Source organism: Berghia stephanieae, chromosome 12, assembly GCF_034508935.2.
Source record: "Berghia stephanieae isolate SIO BIC M18660-M18661 chromosome 12, UCSD_Bste_1.3, whole genome shotgun sequence".
NCBI classification, from domain to species: domain Eukaryota; kingdom Metazoa; phylum Mollusca; class Gastropoda; order Nudibranchia; family Aeolidiidae; genus Berghia; species Berghia stephanieae.
Window position 1 is genome coordinate 35,228,265 of NC_088371.1, and position 27,500 is coordinate 35,255,764.

At 38.1% G+C, this 27,500-nt stretch overlaps 1 protein-coding gene across 1 annotated transcript in view; it reads right to left on the reverse strand.

The window, feature by feature from the left end:
- Window positions 1-27,500, reverse strand: part of LOC144958239 (uncharacterized) — an 86,245-nt gene that overhangs the window by 54,997 nt on the left and 3,748 nt on the right. Inside the window, exons 2-13 of the mRNA XM_078890074.1 lie at window positions 23,010-23,026; window positions 20,087-20,104; window positions 17,595-17,687; window positions 16,184-16,228; window positions 14,801-14,854; window positions 12,010-12,117; window positions 10,533-10,586; window positions 9,461-9,514; window positions 7,450-7,548; window positions 4,748-4,846; window positions 1,818-1,961; window positions 937-1,035 (exon numbers count right to left, since the gene is read on the reverse strand). Coding sequence (XP_078746200.1) covers window positions 937-1,035; window positions 1,818-1,961; window positions 4,748-4,846; window positions 7,450-7,548; window positions 9,461-9,514; window positions 10,533-10,586; window positions 12,010-12,117; window positions 14,801-14,854; window positions 16,184-16,228; window positions 17,595-17,687; window positions 20,087-20,104; window positions 23,010-23,026 — 884 coding nt within the window. The remainder of the gene's footprint in view (window positions 1-936; window positions 1,036-1,817; window positions 1,962-4,747; window positions 4,847-7,449; window positions 7,549-9,460; window positions 9,515-10,532; window positions 10,587-12,009; window positions 12,118-14,800; window positions 14,855-16,183; window positions 16,229-17,594; window positions 17,688-20,086; window positions 20,105-23,009; window positions 23,027-27,500) is intronic.

Sequence of the window (27,500 nt, forward strand, 5' to 3'; positions counted from 1 at the left end):
GTATAATGTTTCATTTGTATAATAATGTCACTATATTATTGTTTCGCGCATTGAGCATCACCCAGTGATGAAAATGCGCGTTATATGTCATGTATTATTATTAGAGCATTTGCTTCGCGGGCAAGATCAATCCCAGCGAAGTCAAAAAATTTTTTTGGACTCCCTGTCCACCCAGAAGTGATTGGGTAGTTGGGTCTGTTAGATCTGGTGGAAAGTACTTTATGATAGACTCGTGTTCTATCCAAAGGATACCAAGCAATTTCTATTATCTATTTCATGCTATAGAAACTGGGATAAACTCTGGATCCATGGGCCTAATGGCTCTGAAGGACGACTTTATAAAGCATTTATCCATAGAATTACCAAACTCAATGCTCATATTTACCCAGTAGGTCAACTGGAACTGTATTTCCATTTGATACAGTACCAGTTGCCTGTTAGGTCACAACGAAGAAACATCTGTCATAGAGAACATGAATATTAAACTTTTAAAACAAAATAAAATAACTGCGAGCACGTGGAACATTTAAATACAGTTGCACAGCATTCGCACCACAGGGAGGGCTTAAATAATAATGATAAGAAGATGAAGGAGAAGGAGAAGAATAAGAATAACGATAATATCTGTGCTTATCTAGTTATAGATAGTATGCGCTTGGCCAAGAAGCTCATAACATTGCCATCCGGAAGTATAACGGGCCAACACACAAAATTGTGTGTAATCATGAAGTTTTATAGTCTGGTTAATACCGTTTAGTGAGTATTACTCATAAACGTGGATAGCAAAAAACAATAACAAAGACCAGCGTGACGTCATCTTCATTCTATCTATAGAAGTCATGTAAGACCTGCAGAGCACGATCGATAACTGTGAATGTTAGGGGCTATATCAATTCATTATTCAATAGCATATATTTATATTATATATTTACTTACTGGAGCGCCTTTGAGTCCCATAGTTCCTGCCACTCCATCATCACCAGGTGCTCCGGGGGGGCCGGTGTATCCAGGCCGCCCTGGGGGTCCCATGGGTCCCTGAAATTTAAATAATGGTGGATGGTGATGATAATGATGATGATGATGATGATGATGATGATGATGATGATGATGATGATGATGATGATGATGATAATGATGATGATGATGATGATAATGATGATGATATATGATATATGTATATAATATATTAATATATATATATATTATATAATATATATATATATATATATATTATATATATAATATATATATATAATATATATATATATATATATATGTGTGTGTGTGTATGTTTGTGTGTTTGTGTGTGTATGTTTGTGTGTGTGTGTGTGTGTGTGTGTATGTTTGTGTGTGTGTGTGTGTGTGTGTGTGTATGTTTGTGTGTGTGTGTGTGTGTGTAAAACAAAGGCTTTTTGAGTCTCAGGCTTAAGATTCACTTGCAATTCGGTGGGGGGGGGGGGGGGGGGGCATCTTGATCTATTGATGTTGTACTAAACGTTTTTTGGCAGTCATCCTCAAGATTTTTTGGCCTTGCACAATATTTTACAAATTATTTCTATTCAAAGAACGTTTTATATTGATAAATCTGCATAATGCCTTTAGTGTGTATATGTGTGTGTGTGTGTGTGTGTGTGTTCTCCTTCAAAACAATTGCAATGATAATTTTGTGTCAAAACTCTTTAAAATTGTGCATGCAATTCGAAATTTTAAAAAATAAATACAGATAGGAAGATTTGAGTATCAATGTAGCAAAAAAACGGATCACTCCCCCCCCCCCCCCCCCCCCCCCCCCAACCCAACCCAACCCAATTCCTTACCGCGCTTCCTTTGACTCCTGGACCTCCGTCTTTTCCAGCTGGTCCAGCTTGACCAGGGTTTCCAGGTGCTCCAGGGACTCCATCGGACCCGGCAGGGCCAACAGGGCCGCTTGATCCAGCCTGGCCTGGAAATCCACGGTCACCCTAGAGAATGAAGACAAAAGTAAATATTTGTAGATTAACTCTGTCCTTACCGGCCCATTTTCCGGATTTTCCCCAAAAACTTCATTCAAACACAAAAGCTGTTAGTTCTTGCTATGCATATTTTTAGTTGCTAAACGAGCTCTTCAGCACAGTGTTAATATACTTTAACTATAGGAAACATTTTTGTTCAAATATTATGATGTACAAAAGAAATCATTTTCCGGATTTTCCCCAAAACTTCACACCCAACCTATACAAAAATATATTTATTTCACTGAAACATAAAATCTGGTAGTTCTTGCTATGCATATTTTTAGTTGCTAAACGAGCTCTTCAACACAGTGTTAATATTATACTTTAACTATAGGAAACATTTTTGTTCAAATATTATGATGTAGACAAAAGAAAATGGAATGAGAAAACTGTTGGCTGCATCGTAACAAATGTGACGATTTTCCTATGGGTGGTAAGGAGGGGGTTAAATCTATAAAGCAATATCTACGATAAGTGGTACCAGTAGCTCAGCTGGTAGAGCATTCGTTTCACACGCAAAGGGACTGAGATAAAGTCAACATTTTTTTTTCTGACCCCTCTGTAAATCCAGCAGCGATATTTGTAGCCGGGTTTTTTTTAAGATCTGGGGGAAAGTACTTTTACGGTAGACTCGTGTCCTATCCAAAGGGAAGCAAGCAATTGCTAATGTCCGTTTCATGCTATAGAAACCGGGTTAAACTCTGGCTCCATGGGCCCTATGTAACTGTAAGAGATTACTCAATATCTACTTGAATGTATTTAAAGCACTTTACAAGGGGTCCCAAGCCAACAGCAACTCTTAACATGTAGGTGGAGGCTTGATGATGCATATGAGGCGATGTTGCAATGTTTTTTTTTGGAGACAATGCTGTTACTATTATTAGCCAGAATTCAACTTAACCAGAGTATATTACGAAATATGAGTAAAAAGAGGAGATAATACAATTTTTGCAGACAGAGACAATGCTGTCAATGACCATATAGCCCACTCATTTTACACCTGAGTACAGTGAGAAAATGTAAATAATAAAGAGCTTTTCCCAAGGACTCAATTATGCACCGCTCAGAGCAGGTCTCGAACCCTGGACCTTCCGATTGAAAGGAAAGTGTCATACCACCTAGCCGCACAAGTATGACAATGATAAATGGAGAGCAGAGACGTTGAATAAGGGAAACATTATTTATACACCAACTTGACCTTGGCAGATCCCCCCCCCCCAACCCTCTCTTATCCCCCCCCCCACTGATGACGTAATATGTGAGCACTCCCTAAACAAGGGTTTCACTGAACTGTATGTCTTTTTTTTTCTGATTTTTATTACTAATAACATATAGCAAATAAAAAGTGTGGGACTAGAGGTCATGGCCACTATCCAGGGGTTGTTATTCATAAGTGTCATTGCACTACTAAAGGGATGTTATAATGTATATAAAAAAAACAAATCTGGTTCTTCTTCTTCTTCTTCAAGACATCGGTGATCATGGTACGCCATTCATCTCTCTGATCAGATAACCTCAGAAAACGCTCTTATCTGTTAATGAGTAATCAGCCATCATGAATATTCTTGGGAAAGTACAGCAGCGGTTTCCCATTGCCTACTGCCAGTTTGTGTGCAGTTTACTCTTTGTCAAGCCAATGACGACATCCTACAAGGCAGTAGGATATAGGTTATAGTAAAGTAAGGATTAAGTATAGTAGGGACATACAGAAGACACCACACAGCAGAATGAGTGTGAGGTGGGTGGGGAGCAGAGCGTGTACCACTCACCGGTGGGTTCTGTCTCCTGCACCTTAAGAGGAAGGGGTCCCACCTACTCCCTAACCCGGTTATACCGCCGGGGACTCTGGTTAAGTATGCTAATTATAGAGGTCATGTACCTTCATACCCTGTGACATACCACTAGACCACATAGGTTAAGTATGCTAATTATAGAGGTCACGTACCTTCATACCCTGTGTCATACCACTAGACCACATAGGTTAAGTATGCTAATTATAGAGGTCACGTACCTTCATACCCTGTGTCATACCACTAGACCACATAGGTTAAGTATGCTAATTATAGAGGTTACGTACCTTCATGCCCTGTGTCATACCACTAGACCACATAGGTTAAGTATGCTAATTATAGAGGTCATGTACCTTCATACCCTGTGTCATACCACTAGACCACATAGGTTAAGTATGCTAATTATAGAGGTCATGTACCTTCATACCCTGTGTCATACCACTGACCACATAGGTTCTTCTTCTTATAGGTTCCATGCCTGGTCCAGGCTTCGGATACTGCATGAATTATCTCTCTCCATTCCTCCCTGTCTCTTGCTTTTTCAAACAGCTCTTGGATTGTTAGGTTGGTGAAGCCCTTCAGTTGGTCTATGAGTGTTTTTCTTTGTCTCCCCCGGTCGCGTTTACCAGGTATTTTTCCACAACTTGCCAGGTATTCATTCTTATCTTTCCTTACTATGTGTCCGAAAAAGGATAGTTGTCGATCCGCTATTAAGGGCATTAGTTTCCTTTGTTGGTATGTTTGTTTTAGCACTTCTTCGTTCGTTTTGTGTGCAGTATACGATATTCTCTGCATCCTTCTCAAACACCACATTTCAAAAGCTTCAATGTTCTTTTGTGTTTCTGCATTTGTAGTCCAGCTTTCGCATCCGTATAACAAGATTGGCCACACGTAGCACTTCAAGACTCGGAATCTAATCCCGAACGACATAGGTTAAGTATGCTAATCATAGAGGTCACGTACCTTCATACCCTGGGCACCAGGGAATCCCATATTACCAGGAGCACCGATTGCTCCAGTTGGGCCAGCGTTGCCTTGGTTCCCGTTTGCTCCTCTCAAACCCTGAAAAAATAATTATTATACAACATCAATCATTAAAAAAAAAAAAAGAGGAGAGAAGTCTTGTCTGGTGTTTCGCTGCAAAAGGGGTTTTCATTGTGTGTCTTAACAATCTAAAGATTTAAAAAGTATGGCATAATCATCATCATCATCATTGCCTTTTTCACCCTGGGTCAGGGTATAGGCCACAGACAAACAGTTTCCATCCCTCTCTATCGTAATCATCATCATCATTGCCTTTTTCACCCTGGGTCAGGGTATAGGCCACAGACAAACAGTTTCCATCCTTCTCTATCTTGAGCTAACTTTTTAATCTCATTCCAGGTCTAATATGTGATGCTAAAATACTTTGAAAGACTGAATTAAATTTTACACTGAAATAACATCAAAGGGGCGTGGCAGCCCTTTCTGTTTTGAAAATTAGGATGGAAAGTATTAAATAAAACCCCGACATATTGTATCATTATTATTATCATTATGATTACTGTTATTAGCATTATTATTAATATTATTATTATTATTATTATTATTATTATTATTATTATTATTATTATTATCATCATCATTATCAATATCATTATTACTATTATTATTATTATTATTATTATTATTATTATTATTATTATTAATTATTAATTATTAGTGGAGAACCCGCAATATTTGCGGAGAAACACAGGCTATTGCAAACAGACAGTCAGTCGTCTATTATTTTACGATACTACTGTATTGTGGAAATAAACATAGATCGAAACAAATCTTTTTTCAGCCAACGGGTAATAGAATAGAATTAGGTACCCTTAATTTAAGACAGGTTGGCAAGTCATTCATAAATTAATCTGTAAAAATAATTTTATCATTTTTAGATTTGCCATTAATTCAGTGCTCGATGATAGTATTATTATTATTATTATCATTATTATTATTATTATCATTATTATTATTATTATTATTATTATTATTATTATTATTATTATTATTATTATTATTATTACTATTATTACTATTATTATTATTATTATTATTATTATTATTATTATTATTATTATTATTATTATTATTATATCATTCATTAATTAGTATTATCATCTCATTATTATTTTTATCATCGATATCATTATCATTAGATATTTTCGTCTCTGTATGCGCATATGCACGTTTTGGTGAATGCGTCTGTCTTTGTGAGGGTGTGTGTGTGTGTGTGTAGCCTACGGGCTTGTATAAATGGGTGTGTGTACAAACATGTTTATAATGATGTTTTACAATTTTGTGTGCCTAGAGCTGTTTTGTCCATGGGATTGGGCGCTATATAAATAAATTTTATTATCATTATATTATTATTATCATTATTATTATTTATTATATTATTATTATTATTATTATTATTATTATTATTATTATTATTATTATTATTATTATTATTATTATCATCATCATTATTAGTATTATCATCCTCATTATTATTTTTATCATCGATATCATTATCATTATTATTGTTTTCATCATTATTACTATCATTATTATTATTATGAATATATATATATATTATATATATATATATATATATATATATATATATATATATATAAATATATATATAATTATATACATACATATTGCTGTTATAAGCAACTATAGAGCAACTCGTTACAGCAATATTCACATATAAATATATTAATAAAAAATTATATGTTTGAAATATGGCAACTGATTTGTCATAGTTTTATCTCCGTATTCTACCAATATAAAAAATCAGTGCTGATGGTGACAAAAAGGGAAAAAGGAGGAAAATTATGAATGGTTTTATTTACGCCACATGTTTACTTCACTAACCCCCCACTTTTAGAGCCATTGAGATGATAAACTACTCTAGCTATCTTCTGGATAGTGGGGAAACTGCACCAGTTTGTTCCACCACACATCAATATCTTATCTCAAAGCCAGAAAATTTGATTGAGGAAAGTGTCATTTTTTAAAAGGAGGAAATTCCTCTTCTGACACAAAAAGCGCGGATTTCCGCGGATCCGAGGAAAACCATCAGCACTGAAAAATGTCCAGTATATAAAGCAAATCATCATCATATCTTGTCGCGCCAGTGAGTCAGCCAGTCCCGGGCAGTCTGGTTGCATTCCCTCAGGTCAGCATTGGTGCAGTGAGGTCCCAGCATGCATTCGGACAGGATGTGGTCCATGGTCTGTCCGGGGTGACCGCATGGGCATTCAGTGCCCGGTGAGATTTTCCATTTAAAGAGATTGGTGGCGGTGTTTCCCACCTTTGCTCTAGCTCTGTTCAACGCCACCCAGTCTTTTCTCTTGAGGTCTGTGCCTGCTGGGAGCTTTTCTGTTGGGGCTGGAGGGAACCGTTTGCTGTCTTGTCCCATTCTACCCATTTGTCCAGGCGGAAGAATGCTGAGTGGTCTGGGTGAAGGCTCTCTATTGTGAGGAAGCTTTTCCTTGATTTGAGCCTGCTTTTGGGGCAATTGTGGTCATAAAGGGGGTGTCTCTGGTCCATTTCCTGTTTGTATTTTTGTATTTGGGCATGAGTTTCCCTCCGGATGTGTGGTGGGGCTATTCCTGCTGCACGGTAGCAAATAAAGCAAATGAACTCACGGGAAGGCCCAAAGCACCATCTCGTCCTCTGTCACCTGGGGCACCTCGAGGGCCCATAGGTCCCATAGTCCCGGCGTCTCCAGCTTGGCCCATTTTACCCTATTATGAAAGAAAGAAAAAAAGTTATTTTGTTTGTTTTTAGGTGTTTAACGGCGCTTTCGACACTATTTAGGTTATTTAAGCGCCCGTTTCTGTCTTTTATCAATTTTTATCTGCCTTGAGGGGCCATAGCTGCTCAAACGTGTACTGTTGTAATAAAATTTTTATAAAATCATAATAGTGAAAAAGTTAGGTATGTAATTCCAAGGCGAATGGCGAAGACTTGTGGCTCATGTTGGGCACCCCAAGGGGCGGCCTAAGTAAGTAAGTAAGTAATGTAATTCAAATTAAAACATATTTCGAAACTATCATCCTCTATCATTTTCTGACATAGCATCCACAGTAAAAGACTGCAAACTGTGGAAAAAATAAAATTGAGCTTTTTTATATAGTGCAATATCCACTAAACGTGCGCAAAGCGCTTTACAAGGGGTCAATGGCCAACAGCAACACTTAATATGTAGGACGAGACATGACGCCTGTTAGGCGGTATAACAACCTTTTTCGGACACAGACAGAGACAACGCTGTTAACAGCCAGATATTCATTTTACACCTGAGTACAGTGAGAGAATGTGAGTAAAGAGCCTTTTCCAAGGACTCAACTATGCGCAGAGCAAGGCTCGAACCCAGGACCTTCCGATCCGAAAGCGAGTGTCTTACCACTAGACCACATAGCCGCACGGAAGGAATTGACACAGTGACACAGGTAATTTGAGAGGCAGCTCAGGCACCTCAATCAGGTTATTGGGAAGCAAAAGGCCTAGGTTTAAGTAGGTAAGTAAGTCATCCTTTTCTCTGAATTGATGCACATCCAAAAAAATCTCATAAAAAAATATATTGTCCTGTAGATAGACCCACGGCCCTAAAGCATCAAACTGATAATAGATATTGCTTAAAATCCCTTGGATAGGACGTCAGTCAATTGCAAAGTACTTTCTGCCATATGAATGTAGTCTATCTAACCCAGGACCCCAATCATCAAAGTATGGACGAGTTGTAAAAGTAGTCCTTCAACGATAATTGGCCCATGAGAGTTTGAGTTTATCCTAGTTTTTACTTTAGCGTGAAAAGGACAATGCAAATGCTTGCTACACTTTGGATAAGGCGACAGACAGTCTATTGCAAGGTACTTTCCACCGGATATAACAGACCCAACTATTCAAACACTGCTAGGTGTCAAACAACAAATATTTTAAAGAACAAAGCACAAAATTATAGGCCATAATTTAACTACCAAGATGATTCTATTCGAAGACCACAGGGGAAAATCGATCAAAGTCCAAAAGACACTTACTGTTCTAAGAGCTTGACCAAGAGCTTGGTTTTTTTTTATGCATCTGACTTGTGGTCAAAATATATAAGTTTAGTAATTCACGTTCAGTTCAATTCATATTATCATGTGGCGTTTTCAATGGGTTTCCAAACTTTAATTTTGATTTCCTCAAAAGCTGAAAAATGTGACTTTGATCGTTTTTCCCCTGTGGTCTTCATTTGTAATCTTATAACTTTTGATTTCTGAAATTTTAACTTTGTATTGAGCTTTTATATAGTGCAATATCCACTACACATGCTCAAAGCGCTTTATAAATGGTCCCAGACCAACAGCAACACCTAACATAAAGAACGAGACATGAAGCCCGTTAGGCAATAATACAAATTTTTTTTTTTCCGAAAGAGACAACGCTATTAACGGCCAGGTACTCATTTAACACCTGAGTATGGTGAGAGAAGGTGAGTAAAGAGTCTTTTCCAAGGACTCAACTATGCGCTGCCGAGCGAGGCTCGAACCCAGGACCTTCTGATCCGAAAGCGAGTGTCATACCACTAGACCACATAGCCACACTTTGTATGTATCAACCTATGTTGTTTGTTGTCAGTGTAATGAGAAGGTACAAATAACAACAACAGACCTTTTCTCCCGGTGCTCCACGTGGTCCCTCTTTGCCTTCTCTTCCAGGATAACCCTGTACAAAGAAAAATACATAGTAAATTAATTAAGCAAACAAACAAAGGCTTGTCAGTTTTCATCAGTTAAATGAATGTTCTTATATGTCGTCATCACAGCATCATCATCATCATCCTCATCACCATCATTATGATCATCATTATCATTACCACCACCACTACAACAACATCATCATCATCATCATCATCATCATCATCATCATCATCATCACCATCATCATCATCATCATCAACATCATCATCACCACCATCATCATCATCGTCATCATCAGTATGACCAACACCGCCACCACAATCAACACAAACACCTACACAACCACCACCACCACCAACGTTTACACCACCACCACCACCACCATCACCACCACCAACGTTTACACCACCACCTACACCACCACCACCACCACCATCACCACCAACGTTTACACCACCACCACCACCACAACCACCACCAACGTTTACACCACCACCACCAACGTTTACACCACCACCACCACCAACGTTTACACCACCACCACCACCAACGTTTACACCACCACCACCAACGTTTACACTACCACCACCACCACCAACGTTTACACTACCACCACCACCACCAACGTTTACACCACCACCACCACCACAACCACCACCAACGTTTACACCACCACCACCAACGTTTACACCACCACCACCACCACCAACGTTTACACCACCACCACCACCAACGTTTACACCACCACCACCAACGTTTACACTACCACCACCACCACCAACGTTTACACTACCACCACCACCACCAACGTTTACACTACCACCACCACCACCACCACCAACGTTTACACCACCACCACCACCACCACCACCAACATTTACACCACCACCACCGTTTACACCACCACCACCACCATCACCACCAACGTTTACACCACCACCACCACCACCAACCTTTACACCACCACCACCACCACCAACGTTTACACCACCACCACCACCTCCACAAACATCAATACTGAGGCTCCAACCCGCCATACTTACTCTATGTCCCTTGGGTCCACCCATACCAGGCATACCTGGGCTGCCACTTTCTCCCTGAAATAGAAAACAGAAGAAATAAAAGTAAACATAACCAACAAACAAACTGCACAGGCGACACAACATTTGAATATTTCAATAATTACAGCTTTACAATATCACAGGTTTAGCTGAAGTTCAAGCCATACCATTAGATGACAAAGCCTCATAACTCAACAAGATTTACAGCAGGTATAGTTCATGACATCTCAACAAGACTTAAAGCTGGTTTAGTTCATGACATCTTAACAAGATTTACAGCAGGTTTAGTTCATGACATCTCAACAAGACTTACAGCAGGTTTAGTTCATGACATCTCAACAAGACTTACAACAGGTTTAGTTCATGACATCTTAACAAGGCTTACAAAAGGTCTCATTCGTCACATATCGGCAAGACTTACATCAGGTCTCATTTGTGACATCTCAACAAGACTTATAACAGGTTTAATTTATGACATCTCAACAAGACTTATAACAGATTTAATCTAAGACATCTCAACAAGACTTATAACAGATCTCATTCCTGACATCTCAACAAGACTTACAACAGGTTTAATTTATAACATCTCAACAAGACTTATAACAGGTCTCATTCATGACATCTCAACAAGACAAAGACTTCTAGTAGGTTTAATTCATGACATATTAACAAGACTTACAGGTCTAAATCATGACAAATCAACAAGACTTCCAGTGTTTAATATTTGAAATTTGAAATTTCAACAAGTCTTAAAGGAGGTCTAATTCATGACAACTCAATAAGACTTACAGCAATTCATGACAACTCAACAAGACTTACAATAGATTTAATTCGTGACGAGATTTACAACAGGTTTACTTCATGACATTTTAACAAGACTTACAGCAGGTCTAATTCATGACAACTCAACAAGACTTACAGCAATTCATGACAACTCAACAAGACTTACAGCAATTCATGAAAACTCAACAAGACTTACAGCAATTCATGACAACTCAACAAGACTTACAGCAATTCATGACAACTCAACAAGACTTACAGCAATTCATGAAAACTCAACAAGACTTACAGCAATTCATGACAACTCAACAAGACTTACAGCAATTCATGAAAACTCAACAAGACTTACAGCAATTCATGACAACTCAACAAGACTTACAGCAATTCATGACAACTCAACAAGACTTACAGCAATTCATGAAAACTCAACAAGACTTACAGCAATTCATGACAACTCAACAAGACTTACAGCAATTCATGACAACTCAACAAGACTTACAGCAATTCATGACAACTCAACAAGACTTACAGCAATTCATGACAACTCAAAAAGACTTACAGCAATTCATGACAACTCAACAAGACTTACAGCAATTCATGACAACTCAACAAGACTTACAGCAATTCATGACAACTCAACAAGACTTACAGAAATTCATGACAACTCAACAAGACTTACAGCAGGTCCAACACCGCCAGGCAAACCAATCTCTCCAGGCAAACCCTCGTCTCCTTCAGGACCTGGGGGTCCAGGGGGTCCAGGAAAGCCACGTTGTCCAGGGTTACCCTGAAAGAAAATAATAAAAAACAGAACATACACTTCATTTTGAGACGGATGAGAAACATTTGGATTCATAAAAAAAAACATACTGACCTCATTGTATGGATTGTTATTCTATCAGCATCATGAATCAATCAATAGAATAGTTCTACATCACCCAATAGACAACACCTGCACTCCAAAAAAAACATAATGTTGTGATATTCATTGTTGTTATAGTTATGTTGTTATCTCTTCTTCTTCTTCTTCTTCTTCTTCTTCTTCTTCTTCTTCTTCTTCTTCTTCTTCTTCTTCTTCTTCTTTCAGCTTATCCCGCATTTTGCAGGGTTGCCATAACGAATGACACATCTCCATGCATCTCGGTTCAGCGCATCACCTTCCTCCAGGCCCAGTTCTTTCATATCATCCTTTACCTTATCCCGCCATCTAGTCTTTGGGCGTCCCTTTATGGGGTGCAACCCAGCACCTTGTGAGGCCAGTCACAAGCCCGGATAAATGGGAAGTGTTTGCTCAGGGAGGGCATCCTGACAGTAAAACTCAAGCCACAACTAATGAATGTTGTTATCTCTGAGATAGACAATTATCGAAGTCCTCAACCCTAATATTGATAATACATGATTGAATTATCCCATCTTAATAATAAATAGTACAAAATCAAAACATATTTTTATCACCCTCTTTTTATCTCTTGGCGTTTTACATGATTGACATATCCCAACTTAATAATAAATAGTACAAAATCAAAACATATTTTTATCATCCTCTTTTTATCTCTTGGCTTTTTACATGATTGACTTATCCCTACTTAATAATAAATAGTACAAAATCAAAACATATTTTTATCATCCTCTTTTTATCTCTTGGCTTTTTACATGATTGAGTTATCCCTACTTAATAATAAATAGTACAAAATCAAAATATATTTTTATCATCCTCTTTTTATCTCTTGGCTTTTTACATGATTGAGTTATCCCTACTTAATAATAAATAGTACAAAATCAAAACATATTTTTATCATCCTCTTTTTATCTCTTGGCTTTTTACATGATTCAGTTATCCCTACTTAATAATAAATAGTACAAAATCAAAACATATTTTTATCATCCTCTTTTTATCTCTTGGCTTTTTACATGATTGAGTTATCCCTACTTAATAATAAATAGTACAAAATCAAAACATATTTTTATCATCCTCTTTTTATCTCTTGGCTTTTTACATGATTGAGTTATCCCAACTTAATAATAAATAGTACAAAATCAAAACATATTTTTATCACCCTCTTTTTATCTCTTGGCTTTTTACATGATTCAGTTATCCCAACTTAATAATAAATAGTACAAAATCAATTCATATAATTTTTTTCATCCTCTTTTTATCTTTTGGCTTTTTAACCATTAATAGGTTTGAGCCTTGATCCGTACTTTACTCCAACTTGTATTTCACGATATGGTACGCATATATATATGCTCACTTGCGGTGTGTCTATCTCCATCTTAATGATCCCTTTATTATGTCATAACAGTGGTACATTCTTTTGGTAATGAAATGATACAAACGTGAACACTAAACAAGAAGCAGGATTGTGTGATACTCATCGATTATTCCATTAAAAAGATAACGGCCAAAACCGAATTATATCTATACTCAGAAAATACGTTGATCAAAAAGACTTAGGTTATGGTATAACATCATCAGTTAGATACACCAAGTAATCTTGAGAGGGGATGGGATGAAGGAAAAAGAAAACATGAAAATATCCAGACATCTAATACATATCGAGGGCGTCTGACTTATGTGTGCAAGCACCATGCACTTATATCAAAGCCCAACATCTACCTTACCCTTGTGACCAACGGAGACAAACCGTAATCCTGTTATTTAGCAGGAATAGTCATTGGATCCAAACACACATGTTAAGTGTATTGCAGAAGAAGCATTTTTTTAAAATATTTTTTTTTCTCAAAATCACCTCTCATACTTATATGCTTCACTCACTCAGCCTTAGAGATTTTTTCTACTTTTCAAAATGGGAAAAAAAATATTAAAAATGAGCATGTATACAGATAGTTTTATTCAACTACCATTAACATGCAAAAACTGAAAACATAAGCTTTGATACTACGCCTATAATTTGTCTCAGAAAAATGTAATAAATAGGCATGGGGTAAAAGTAACCCGGGAAAAAATACAGATATAGTCGGTGTTAGGATTGACTGAGTTAATAGTCGGGCGCTCTACTGTTTCAAGTCAAAAGTAATCAGAATTCAGAAAATTAAGTTGTTTCCAGTTTTAGAAACAAAACTTCAGTCTCAATGAGGAGTTGATTTTAACTTTAATTATATAACAAAACAGGTTTTGTCATGGTGTACCAGTATAGGGAATGAGATTAGCGGAAGAGTAGCGTCCCTTGATTGGACATCACCTTACAGAGAGAACGTCAATTTGGTTTTGAAGTGTCTCAAGCCGCTTTCACCGGAAGCGAGGACGAGAGACTCATGCGCACAACCAACATGACATTCTCTCTCTAATAACTTTTCCGCCGGTGACGTCACAGACTATGGGTGACGTCCAATCAAGGGACGCTACTCTTCCACTAATCTCATTCCCTATAGGATATTTTGTCTCTAGGGCCTTTGGCACCTAAGTAAAAACTATATTGTTATATATCATCATTATCCTGTTTACTTACAGACGGGCCAGGCTCTCCTGGTTCTCCACGAGCTCCTGGGTATCCTGGAATACCCTGAAAAAAAAAAAAAAAAAAAAATTTGTTTGTTTTTGTTTTTTTTTTAGGTGTTTAACGGCGCTTGCGACACTAATAAGGTCATTTAAGCGCCCGTTTCTGACTTTTATCAATTTTTATCGGCTTGAGGGGCCATAGCTGCTCAAAACGTGTACTGTTGTAATAAAATCTTTATAAAATCATAATAGTTACATGTTTGTTATGTAAAAATATTTATTTACAATTTCTGGAGGAGTTCACATTCCTGCAGATAGAAATAAAATTGAGTCACACACTCAATTTATTAGCGTTACTTTGACACAAACAGATACTCTTAGTCTTAGATGTTTTCAAAATACAATCAACAAAAGATCTATAGTAACATACAATGGTAAAATTATTATGAAGAAAAAGAAATACTTTCAAACAATCCTAATCATGGCTGAGGTAATACTATAAAAACACATAACACCTATTAAAAAATTTGAGCTTTTATATAGCTCGATATCCACTAAACATGCTCAAAGCGCTTTGCAAAGGGTCCCTGACTAACAGCAACACGTAACATGTAGAACAAGACATGAAGCCTGTTAGGCGATAGTACACATTTTTTTTTCAGACAGAGACAAAGCTGTCAATAGCCAGGTACTCATTTTACACCTGAGTATGAGAGAATGTGAGTAAAGAGCCTTTTCCAAGGATTCAACTATACGCCTAGCGAGACTCAAACCCAGGACAATTCCGATCCGAAAGCGAGTGTCGTACCACTAGACCACAATAATATATAAATAGGAGAAGAATTAAAGAAGCTGATATACAGAGAAGTGGTAAGACCTGGAATGAGATAAAAAAGTTAGCTCAGGATAGAGAAGGATGGAAACTGTTTGTCTGTGGCCTATACCCTGACCCAGGGTGAAAAAGGCAATGATGATGATGGTGATATAGAAGGATGGGAACTGTTTGTCTGTGGCCTATACCCTGACCCAGGGTGAAAAAGGCAATGATGATGATGGTGATAGAGAAGGATGGAAACTGTTTGTCTGTGGCCTATACCCTGACCCAGGGTGAAAAAGGCAATGATGATGATGGTGATATAGAAGGATGGAAACTGTTTGTCTGTGGCCTATACCCTGACCCAGGGTGAGAAAAGCAATGATGATGATGGTGATATAGAAGGATGGAAACTGTTTGTCTGTGGCCTATACCCTGACCCAGGGTGAAAAAGGCAATGATGATGATGGTGATATAGAAGGATGGAAACTGTTGGTCTGTGGCCTATACCCTGACCCAAGGTGAAAAAGGCAATGATGATGATGAGGAGGAGTAGAAAAGTGAAATAGAAAGACTTACGGCAGGTCCAGCTGGTCCTGGTGATCCTCGTGGTCCGGGTGGTCCCTGAAATGTAAAAATAGATAAAATAGGAAATGCTTGATACTTGCAAACAGGCGATACCATCAAATATATCCCTTTGGAACAGGTGATATACTATCAAATATATCCCTTTGGAACAGGTGATATACTATCAAATATATCCCTTTAGAACAGATGATATACCATCAAATATATCCCTTTGGAACAGGTGATATACTATCAAATATATCCCTTTAGAACAGATGATATACTATCAAATATATCCCTTTAGAACAGATGATATACTATCAAATATATCCCTTTGGAACAGGTGAAAGACCATCAAATATATCCCTTTGGTACAGGTGATATACCATCAAATATATCCCTTTGGAACAGGTGATAGACCATCAAATATATCCCTTTGGAACAGGTGATATACTATCAAATATATCCCTTTGGAACAGGTGAAAGACCATCAAATATATCCCTTTGGTACAGGTGATATACCATCAAATATATCCCTTTGGAACAGGTGATAGACCATCAAATATATCCCTTTGGAACAGGTGATAGACCATCAAATATATCCCTTTAGAACAGATGATATACCATCAAATATATCCCTTTGGAACAGGTGAAAGACCATCAAATATATATCTTTAGAACAGATGATATACTATCAAATATATCCCTTTAGAACAGATGATATACCATCAAATATATCCCTTTGGAACAGGTGAAAGACCATCAAATATACCCCTTTGGAACAGGTGATATACCATCAAATATATCCCTTTAGAACAGATGATATACTATCAAATATATCCCTTTGGAACAGGTGATAGACCATCAAATATATCCCTTTGGAACAGGTGATAGACCATCAAATATATCCCTTTGGAACAGGTGATAGACCATAAAATATATCCCTTTGGAACAAGTGATATACCATCAAATATATCCCTTTGGAACAGATGATACCATCAAATATATTCCTTTGGAAGACATTACTAAAAAAAATGTAGGTAAATAACAAATCACTTAATAGTGACCCACCGCATCACCACTCTATTATCTGTACCAAAAAGCAAGTTAGAATATTATGGTGATTGCTCTTTTCAGTATTATGGCCCTAAACTCCGGAATACCCTTCCACAACCCATGAGAGAAATTTCTTTAAATCTTCTATCCTATTTGTTGAGGGGGGGGGGGGATTTTTTTTTCTTGTAGTCTTCTTTTATTTTATGAGGGTTGGAGGGGGGGGGGGGGGTTGATTCTTTTCTTTTTTTTTTTTTTTATTTTTGTTGTTTATTTTGGGGTTTTTTTGTTTTGTTTTTTTTTGGGGTTTTTTTTTTTTTGGGGGGGGGGGGGGGGGGGAGGTGTTGGTGTTTGAGTGAAAACAACTCACAGCCTGGTACATTCCTTGGGCAGCAGCAGCCCCTCCGTAAACAGGTCCTGATTTATCTCCACTTCCAGTCATAGACTGTTGTCTTTGAACGCTCTGTGTGGAAGAGGAAATAAAAAAAATAATTTTTTAATAAAAATCAAGATAATGTGACAAGGAGTGCACAAAATTGAATCTGATGTCAAAAGAAATTTTCTTAATAGAACTTATTTCTACTAGAGCTCAGTTGGTAGAGCACTCGCTTCACAGGCAAATAGACCCGAGATCGATCCCGGGTGGAGTCGAGATTTTTTTTCTGATCGCCCTGTCTAACCAGTAGTGAATGGGTGGCTGGGTCTGTTATATCTGGTGGAAAGTTCTTTGCGATAGACTAGCGTCCGATCCAAAGCGTAGCGAGCAATTGCTATTGTCCGTTTCACGCTAAAGAAACCGGGATAACTCCGGCTGCATGGGACTAATGGCTCTGAAGGACTACTTTCTTAAGACATGCCGAGTATTTTTCTCTTGTCTTTCTGGATATTTAAAAAAAAAAAACAAAAAAAAAACATTGAGCTTTTATATAGTGCAATACCCATTAAACATGCTCAAAGCACTTTCACAAGGGGTCCCTGGCCAACAGCAACACTTAACATGTATAACAAAACATGACATCTGTTACTGTTAGGCGATTTTACCATATTTTTTTTTCAGACATAGACAACGTTGTTAACGGCCAGGTACTCATTTTACACCTGAGTACGGTGAAAGAATGTGAGTAAAGAGCCTTTTCCAAGGACTCAACTATGCGCCGAGTGAGGCTCAAACCCAGGACCTTCCGATCCGAAAGTGAGTGTTGTACCACTACACCGCATAGCCGCACAAATTATGTGAATGTATTAACGTTTTGAATGTTTTATAATTGATTGAGTATTCGCTTCACATGCAAAGAGACCAAGACTGATCTTGGGTGAAGAGGAGATCTTTATATTTTTTCCAGCCCCCCACCAGTCCACCCAGCAGTGATTTTGGGTTAGCTGGCAGACAGTACTTTGTGGTAGATAAGCGTCCTATCCAAAGGGTAGCAAGCATTTACTATGGTCCATTTCATCCTACAGAAAGTTCTTTGTGGTAGATAAGCGTTCTATCCAAAGGGTAGCAAGCATTTACTATTGTCCATTTCATGCTACAGAAAGTTCTTTGTGGTAGATAAGCGTCCTATCCAAAGGGTAGCAAGCATTTACTATGGTCCATTTCATCCTACAGAAAGTTCTTTGTGGTAGATAAGCGTCCTATCCAAAGGGTAGCAAGCATTTACTATTGTCCATTTCATCCTACAGAAAGTTCTTTGTGGTAGATAAGCGTCCTATCCAAAGGGTAGCAAGCATTTACTATTGTCCATTTCATCCTACAGAAAGTTCTTTGTGGTAGATAAGCGTCCTATCCAAAGGGTAGCAAGCAGTTACTATTGTCCATTTCATCCTACAGAAAGTTCTTTGTGGTAGATAAGCGTCCTATCCAAAGGGTAGCAAGCAGTTACTATTGTCCATTTCATGCTACAGAAACCAGGATAACTCCAGCTCCATATGCCTACTGGCTCTGGCGACTACTGTCCAAATAAGGCAAAGCGCCTTTGTATCACAAAACCCATTGTACTTAATGTAAAAATTCAATGATGGCTGTTTTCCTCCCTAAGGACAAATGTAACACAGCTATCTTATCTTATCTTATTAATAAAGGCTGAATATAGGAATTCTCCTTTAAATGCCTTATACAATATAGGTAATATTTACAAAATCTAAGATAAAAAAAAAATAATGAGCTTTATATAGCGCAATATCCACTTAATGTGCTCAAAGCGCTTTACAAGGGGTCCCTTAACATGTAGGACAGGACATAATGCCTGTTAGGCGATATTACAATTTTTCGGACAAAGACGACGCTGTTAACGGCCAGGTACTCATTTTACACCTGAGTACGGTGGGAGAATGTGAGTAAAGGGCCTTCTCCAAGGACTCAACTATGCACCGAGCGCGAGACTCGAACCGAGGACCTTCCGATCCGAAAGCGAGTGTCATACCACTAGACCACATAGTTTGTATTGTATCATTCACAGACAGTTTTACACACCTTGGAATGCCTATGACCAATATGTCAATTGTGAAAAGTAATTATTTATAATTTATACATCATCTTGACCATTTTTTTTTAGTATACTACACAATGGTGTGTGTGTTTGTGTGTGTATGTGTGTTTATAGGTGTGTTTTTCTTTTTTATTTCTTTTATTCATTTTGTTTTTGGCGGGGGGGGGGGGGGGGTGTTGATTTGTTTGGGTTCTTTTGTTTGTATGTTTGTTTGTTTGTTTTTCTTTGTTGTTTTTTTTTTTTGGTTTTTTTTTTGTTTTTTTTTTGTTTTGTTTTTTGTTTTTTTGTTTGTTTGTTTTTTTTTTTTTTTGGGGGGGGGGGGGGGTTGAATGTCTTAGGGACATGGGTCACGTGGTTTTAAGATTATACTCACCGATGTCTCTCCGCGTCTCTGAGAGAGATGAAAGAAAGAAAAGTATGAGTCAATACATACTATAAAAATGAACAGTGTGACCAGCCGTCTTAAAACGGTATTATATGTCTACATGTACAAGAGGCAGTAGAGAGCTGAATTTCAATTAAATTAAATATTTAATTCGCGCACCTGCAGTGATATTAACCAGTTAATTGACGCTCTCTGGAACCCTTCCCCCCCCCCCCCCCCCCCCCCCCCCCCCCCCCCACACACACACACACACACTCATATCTAAAAATCAGGCAAGAAAACTCGTCCTTCAAATATCGATCTATTTAAATGACCCTCATCTTGGCAAAAAACATAATATTTGAATAGTTTGAACAGCTGGGTGACAAAGAAAGAGAACAGTAATATTAGTTTTCTGAGGTTATCTGATCAGAGAGATGAATGGCGTACCATGATCACCGATGTCTGGCACAGACTTGGTACTTGAAGAAGAAGAAGAAGCCAAGATGAGGGTCATTTAAATCGATCGATATTTGAAGGACGAGTTTTCTGGTCACATTTTAAAATATGGTTGTTTTATTTTTTTTCAGCGAACGGCGGCATTGGTGTGTCATCTATTCATTTATAATAACATGTGTTTTCACTTTTCCACGCTGCTCTCGTGTTTGTTCTGCTTCTCACTTCGGATCTAGATACGAATTTTCCATTATCCTCTTCATCTTTACCTTGAAGTGTTAGATGCTTGCAAGCCCAAACTCAAACATATTTTGTAAACTCAAAACCTGACACTGATAAAAAAAAAATTGTTTAAAAAAAAATATATATATAGATAGTATGCAGATGACGTCACTCAGGCCTTTGTTATTGTTTTTGCCATCCGCGTTTGTGAGTTGTTCTCACTAAACTGTATTAACCAGACTATAAAAGTTCATGGTTACACAGAGTTTGTGTGTTGGTCCGTTATACTTCCGGATGGCAATGTTGTGAACTCCTTGGCCAAGCGCATTCTATCTATAGTAGAATGAAGTTGACGCCACTCGGGTCTTTGTTGTTGTCTTTGTTTTGTTTTTGTTTTTGTTTTTTTTTTGTTTTTTGCCATCCATGTTTATGAGTAATTCTCACTTAACTGTATTAATCAGACTATAAACGTTCAAGATTACACATAGTTTTTGTGTGTTTGTGACGTCATCTTCGAACAATCTATAGATAGAATGAAGATGACGTCACTCAAGCCTTTGTTATTGTATTTTGCCATCCGCGTTTGTGAGTGATTCTCACTAAACTGTATTAACCAGACTATAAAAGTTCATGGTTACACATAGTTTTGTGTGTTGGTCCGTTATCCTTCCGGATGGCAATGTTATGAGCTTCTAAGCCAAGCGCATACTATCTATAAGTTAACGATGGCTACGCGCCATTGGTCAATACGATAAGTGGCTACTAGATAAATACATCATATCTCTATTGTTCATTTTCTGTTGGTGATTGTCGAAGTCGTGTATTCCCATGTAGGTACTTTTTGAGTGTGTTTTAACGGAGGCTGCGGTATGACACCTTACTCGAACTTTAAAACAATAATAAGACCAAGAAAGATGCTTCTTCACTATTGGCTACAAATACCCTAAATAGGGGCTCTTTGATTCGTTATGGCACTGCTTGAGGTAGCCATCGTTAACTTCTAGCTTGACACCAAGAGCCACTAAGACTTACAGATAGTTCGAAGATGACGTCACTCGGGTCTTTGTTATTGTTTTTTTTTTTTTTTTTTTTTGCCATCCGCGTTTATGAGTAATGCTCACTGAACTGTATTAACCAGACTATAAACGTTCATGGATACACACAGTTTTGTGTGTTGGTCCATTATACTTCCGGATGGCAATGTTATGAGCTTCTTAGCCTAGCGCATACTATCTATATAATTTTGACGTCATTTTTAGGATTGTGGACCGCCTAGTGTGTTGTCTCTTGTAAAGGTCAAGGAAACAAACGATCCCATTGGTTGAACTGTTGAATACAACTCACGATTTGTCTTCTTTTGTGGCCAAAGACTTATCTTTTAACATCATTTGTTGGTCAGTATCAGGCCATGAGTTAACGAAGGTCACGGCCTGAGCTGCCTGAGCTACCTGTGCCATAGAGTACACACAACTCGTGTGCAAAACGTACAGCACGCAGTTTATAAACAGATATAATATAGGTCACATAATATATAGATAGTATGCAGATGAGGTCACTCAGGCCTTTGTTATTGTTTTTGCCATCCGCGTTTGTGAGTTGTTCTCACTAAACTGTATTAACCAGACTATAAAAGTTCATGGTTACACAGAGTTTGTGTGTTGGTCCGTTATACTTCCGGATGGCAATGTTGTGAACTCCTTGGACAAGCGCATTCTATCTATACTCATGTACTCAAGGCACGTAGTTATGCTCTTACCTTATCCCGTCTCTAGATTATTATGGCCCCTTAATTACCCAACGTGAACACGATTGCAGGTCTGATAACCGAACGTAATACACGGGGCTTGATTCAACATTGTTGAAATAGGGAATATTTGCGCTGATTTAAAAGTATTTCCATTACAACATAACAATGAGCTCATAACAATTTGGGTTATCATATCTGCAAATAAGCAAATGCCACCGTTACTCGGTGATACAAGCTATAGATAGTATGCGTTTGGTTAAGAAGTTCACAACATTGCCATCCGGAAGCCCAACACACAAAACTGTGTGTAACCATGATCGTTTATAGTCTGGTTAATACAGTTTAGTGAGAATTACTCATAAACGCGGATGGCAAAAAAAAAAAAAAAAACAATTTAAGTGAGTGACGTCAACTTCTATCTATACCAGTTTTAAAATGAGCATTTATGAAGGGCAACATCCACTAAACGTGCTCAAAGCACTTCATTAGAAAGCAAATGTAACTCACCCTGCCGACCACTTCATCTGTAAAATAGAAAAGAAAAAATAATAATAATAATAAAATAATGAAATGAAAGAAAGAAATAATTAAAGACAAATAAATAAAATATCATCACATTCTTCAAAGGCTTTGGAACGAGGTGCACATATTAGCAGGTCTGATAACAGAACGTAGTTATGGGCTTAGTTTAACATTGTTGTAATGGACAATATTTTGCGTTGTTGGTTAAAGAGTATTTCCATTACAACAATGAGACCATAACAATTTGTGTTGTCAGACCTGCAAGCAGATACACATTACTTTGAATCTATTAAATTATTTATTTTGAGCGCACCACTTAACACCACGAGCTTGCGGGTGAGTGTTAATGGTGTGATTCAAGGAACGACTTTGAGAAATCCATTGCTATGAAAGAATAATAATATACGATTCTTACACGCTTGCCTTTTGGAATTCCGAGCTTGCGAGTGTGCGTTGGGAACAAAGTTCGAATTCCAAAAAGCAAGAGTGTAAGAAATCTTTTATTCTATTCCTCAATCAATTCCTATTTCGTCATCTCTGATTAAAAAACATTTTCAAAAATATTTAAATGATACTTCTTTCTTTTCAAAAATTTAACGATTTATATAATCTGACGTCACAAATTATTATTGTAAACCTGATATCCTTATTAGGCATAACTATTTAGGGATAGGGGTAGAATAATATCTTTATTCCACTTCAAAACTCTTAGATATTTTGTGACCAATGTTGTAAAAGGCTTTATTTTGCAATGAAATCGAGTTATTCATAGAAATCATTATTTCTCATCATTACATAATAATTTCACTTGGAATTGCATAATATTTTTACGCTTCTTTTCTATTAATATGTACCAAAATATTATTTCAGATAGCCAATCAACAGTCTTTGCGTACCTACTGTTTAAGCTAATAGAATAAGCGGGAATAGTGTGCAATCGTTGAGTCAATATTTTATTCAACGCGTTCAAAACATTATTCAACGATTTTTAAAAAAATAAGACATGAATAGGGGATTTCCAAGAGTTTGGGTGGAGTAATGACATAAATCAGATGAATACGCATAAAAATGGCCGAAATGTCCTTTATTATAACCATGCTCAATGCGTTTTATACACGGGATTGTTATTACTTCAATAGGCTGAATACATTTATTTCATACAAGTCGCCTTTCTAATATTAGGCTTTCATTTGTGCATGAATTCATATATCTATCAGTGCACATTGTCGAGTGGGCTACTCATTGGCACCTGAGTTGATTGGGGCGGCAAGGAGTTAAAAGCGCCTGGCCTGGAAGAGGACAATACGAACCGTGAGCACAAAAAAAGAAAAAAGAATCTGATTTTTCTGTTGATGGTAGCCCGACAAGTTATTTAAAGTCGGCGCCAAGGAGAGAAAGCCATATACCGCTCGCTATATGCCACTCGTCACTTGTTGCTATTGTACATATTACGCAATAAGTCTATCTCATATTCAATGCGAAGTGGCGCTGGAAAGTAATGCAACGCGTGACGCATGACATGCGACTTTTTCTGTCTGACGCTTGCCTTACTTAATCATAATTTTTCGGCGCTCACTAGACAAAAGACGAGACTGATTCAAAAATACACTCGATAAACTAAGCCAAATCTGGTATTGAGAACAACCTCACCCCCCCCCCCCCACACACACACAAACACACACACGCACACATCCCCACCCCCTTCTATCTCTCATCTCCGTCTCTCTGTGCCCCCCCCCCCCACCCCCCACCCACCCGCTTTCCACCCTGTCTCTTCTCTTTCTCTCTCTATCTCTCTTTGTCCCTCTCTCACTCTTTCCTCCCCCCACCCCTTTCTAGCCCCCCCCCCCCCCCTCTCTCTCTCTCTCTCTCTCTCTCTCTCTTTCTTTCTCTCTCTCTCTCTCTCTCTCTCTCTCTCTCTTTCTCTCTCTCTCTCTCTCTCTCTCTCTCTCTCTCTCTCTCTCTCTCTCTCTCTCTCTCTCTCTCTCTCTCTCTCTCTCTCTCTCAGCCTAATAGCATTTATTTTGGTTTGGTTTGAGAACATTTCCATTACAACACGAAGACTATACCAATTTGGGTTGTCAGACCTGCAAACGAGTACACATTGCGTGATACCAAAGATTGAGTATCATGTGTATAATCATTTTATTGAGATATATATATATATATATATATATATATATATATATATATATATATATATTATATGTGTGTGTGTGTGTGTGTGTGTGTGTGTGTGTGTGTGTGTGTACTGAGAAAACAAATAAAAGATTAAGAAAGGGGACAAGGGAATGAACAAAGTATTAACAATTAAGAAGTCACCGAGAACCAACAATCCCAGCAATTCTACAAAGAACATTTTCTTTTAAAATCCAAAACTCTCTCTCTCTCTCTCTCTCTCTCTCTCTCTCTCTCTCTCCTCTCTCTCTCTCTTCACCCTCCTCTCTTCTCTCTCTCTCTCTCTCTCTCTCTCCCTCTCTTCTCTCTCTCCTCCTCTCTCCCCCCCCTCCACTCCCCCCCCCTCCTCTCTCTCCCTCCTCCTCTCTCTCTCTCCTCTCTCTCTCTCTCTCTCTCTCTCTCTCTCTCTCTCTCTCTCTCTCTCTCTCTTCTTTTGTTTTTTTCTTTCTTTCTTTCTTTCTCTCATCTCTCTGTCTTATGAGTGTATGTTTGCATGTGCATTTGTGCGTAGGGTATGTTTGTAACGGCACTTTGATTCTTTTTTTTTTTTTAATCATCGGATATAGCGAAACTAAATCAGGAACACCAGCTTCGTTATATCCGGGGTCCACGTAATATGTTTTCTGGTTTGGTGCGCACCTCTTCCTCTTGTACAAACGTCTCCATTGAAATCCTTGATAAACGTAAGACGGCAAAGACATCAAACAATCTGATTTCTAAATACACTATAGATATTTCGAATTTGACGTCACTCAGGTCTTTGGGTTTTGTTTTTTGGTTGTTTTTTTTTTTTTGTTTTTTGGGTGGTTTTTTGCCAACCGCGTTTATGTGTAATTCTCACTAAACTGCATTAACCTGACTATAAACGATCATGGTTACGAAATGTTTTGCGTGTTGGTCCGTTATACTTCCGGATGGCAATGTTGTGAGCTCCTTAGCCAAGCGCATACCATCTACAGAATGAATGAAGCTGACGTCACTCGGGCCTTTGTTTTTTTAGAGCGCCAGTTGGGTGATTAGATTTGAGTCCCTTTAACAGACTATAAACGTTACAGGACCTGAGTTTGATACGTGTTCGTGGATAGCTCATACGGTAGAGTCACGCTCTCATCGGCCAGGCGGAGTTGTCGTGCGTACCAATAAGGTCGCAGGTTCAAACCCCACCACCGCCGCGAAAATGTTTATTCTCTATTGTCTTCTGGCACTTTTCTACTCACTTCATCTCTTGTTGTTACCAACATAAGTGCCTGGTCCACTCACTTTTCTGAATTATATAATGCAGTGCGTTAATACGATACATCTGGTTGGGTAGAACAGGCGAATATTTTGCCTTAACGCATAGCACTAATACGGTTGATGTATTTGGTACTGTTGGTGAACGTGTTTTGATTGCAGGTCATTCCAATAGGGTCCAACAGTCGTGACGTCACTTCTCTTGTAATGACGCATAGTAACCTAGTTACTGGTTCTAAACTATCGGAACAATGGCGGACCTCGTTATGAAATACTACTCCGACGAGCATAAAAGTGTACCCAGAGGAGAAAAACATTATAAATCTGATCATGTTTTGACTTTTATACATTCTGATCACATGACATATGAAAAGTTCTAGCCAGCATGAAGAATAACAAGTACCAATTTCCTTTGTTTAAAACCACGCTGCTCGTCGTTGCTGGGCGACGTGACATCAGACGACATCAGACTATTGAATCCAATTTATAGAAAAGGTCAAGGCAAGCACATACAGAGTTATCTCCCTCAATGGTTGTTAGCATGGCAGGGTGGGGTAAGGCATGGGGGTCATCCAAGTGGTCCAAATTGTTAGATAAAATAATATTATAAGCTTTCTTGTGCAGGTTCCTTTACCAACCGGTGTTTCATCATGTAGGCATTATGACAATTATTTTTAGTTGTCGGTTTGTTGGCATAACTGTCAACACCTTGTATGGGTTATCGTAGGTTATACATAGGTAGGTAGACATGCATTCGCGGTTTCAAGCGAATTCGTTATAAGTGAGCTCTTCTGTAGATAGACCATGCTTGTCATTACGTTGGTGGTGATGATATTACATGTACAAAGAACGAAGATGGTGTGGGGAGGGAGGGGGGGGGGATTAGCTAGCGAGATTTTACTGAATATTTACTTATACACCATTAAAAAAAAACAAGCTGGAAACGACGAAATTCATAATAAACCACCACCACGACGACGACGACGACGACGACGATGATGACGACGACAAAAATGAGGGCAGCATTCCCATTCCAAGTGACTGACAGTTCGTACCTTCGCATAT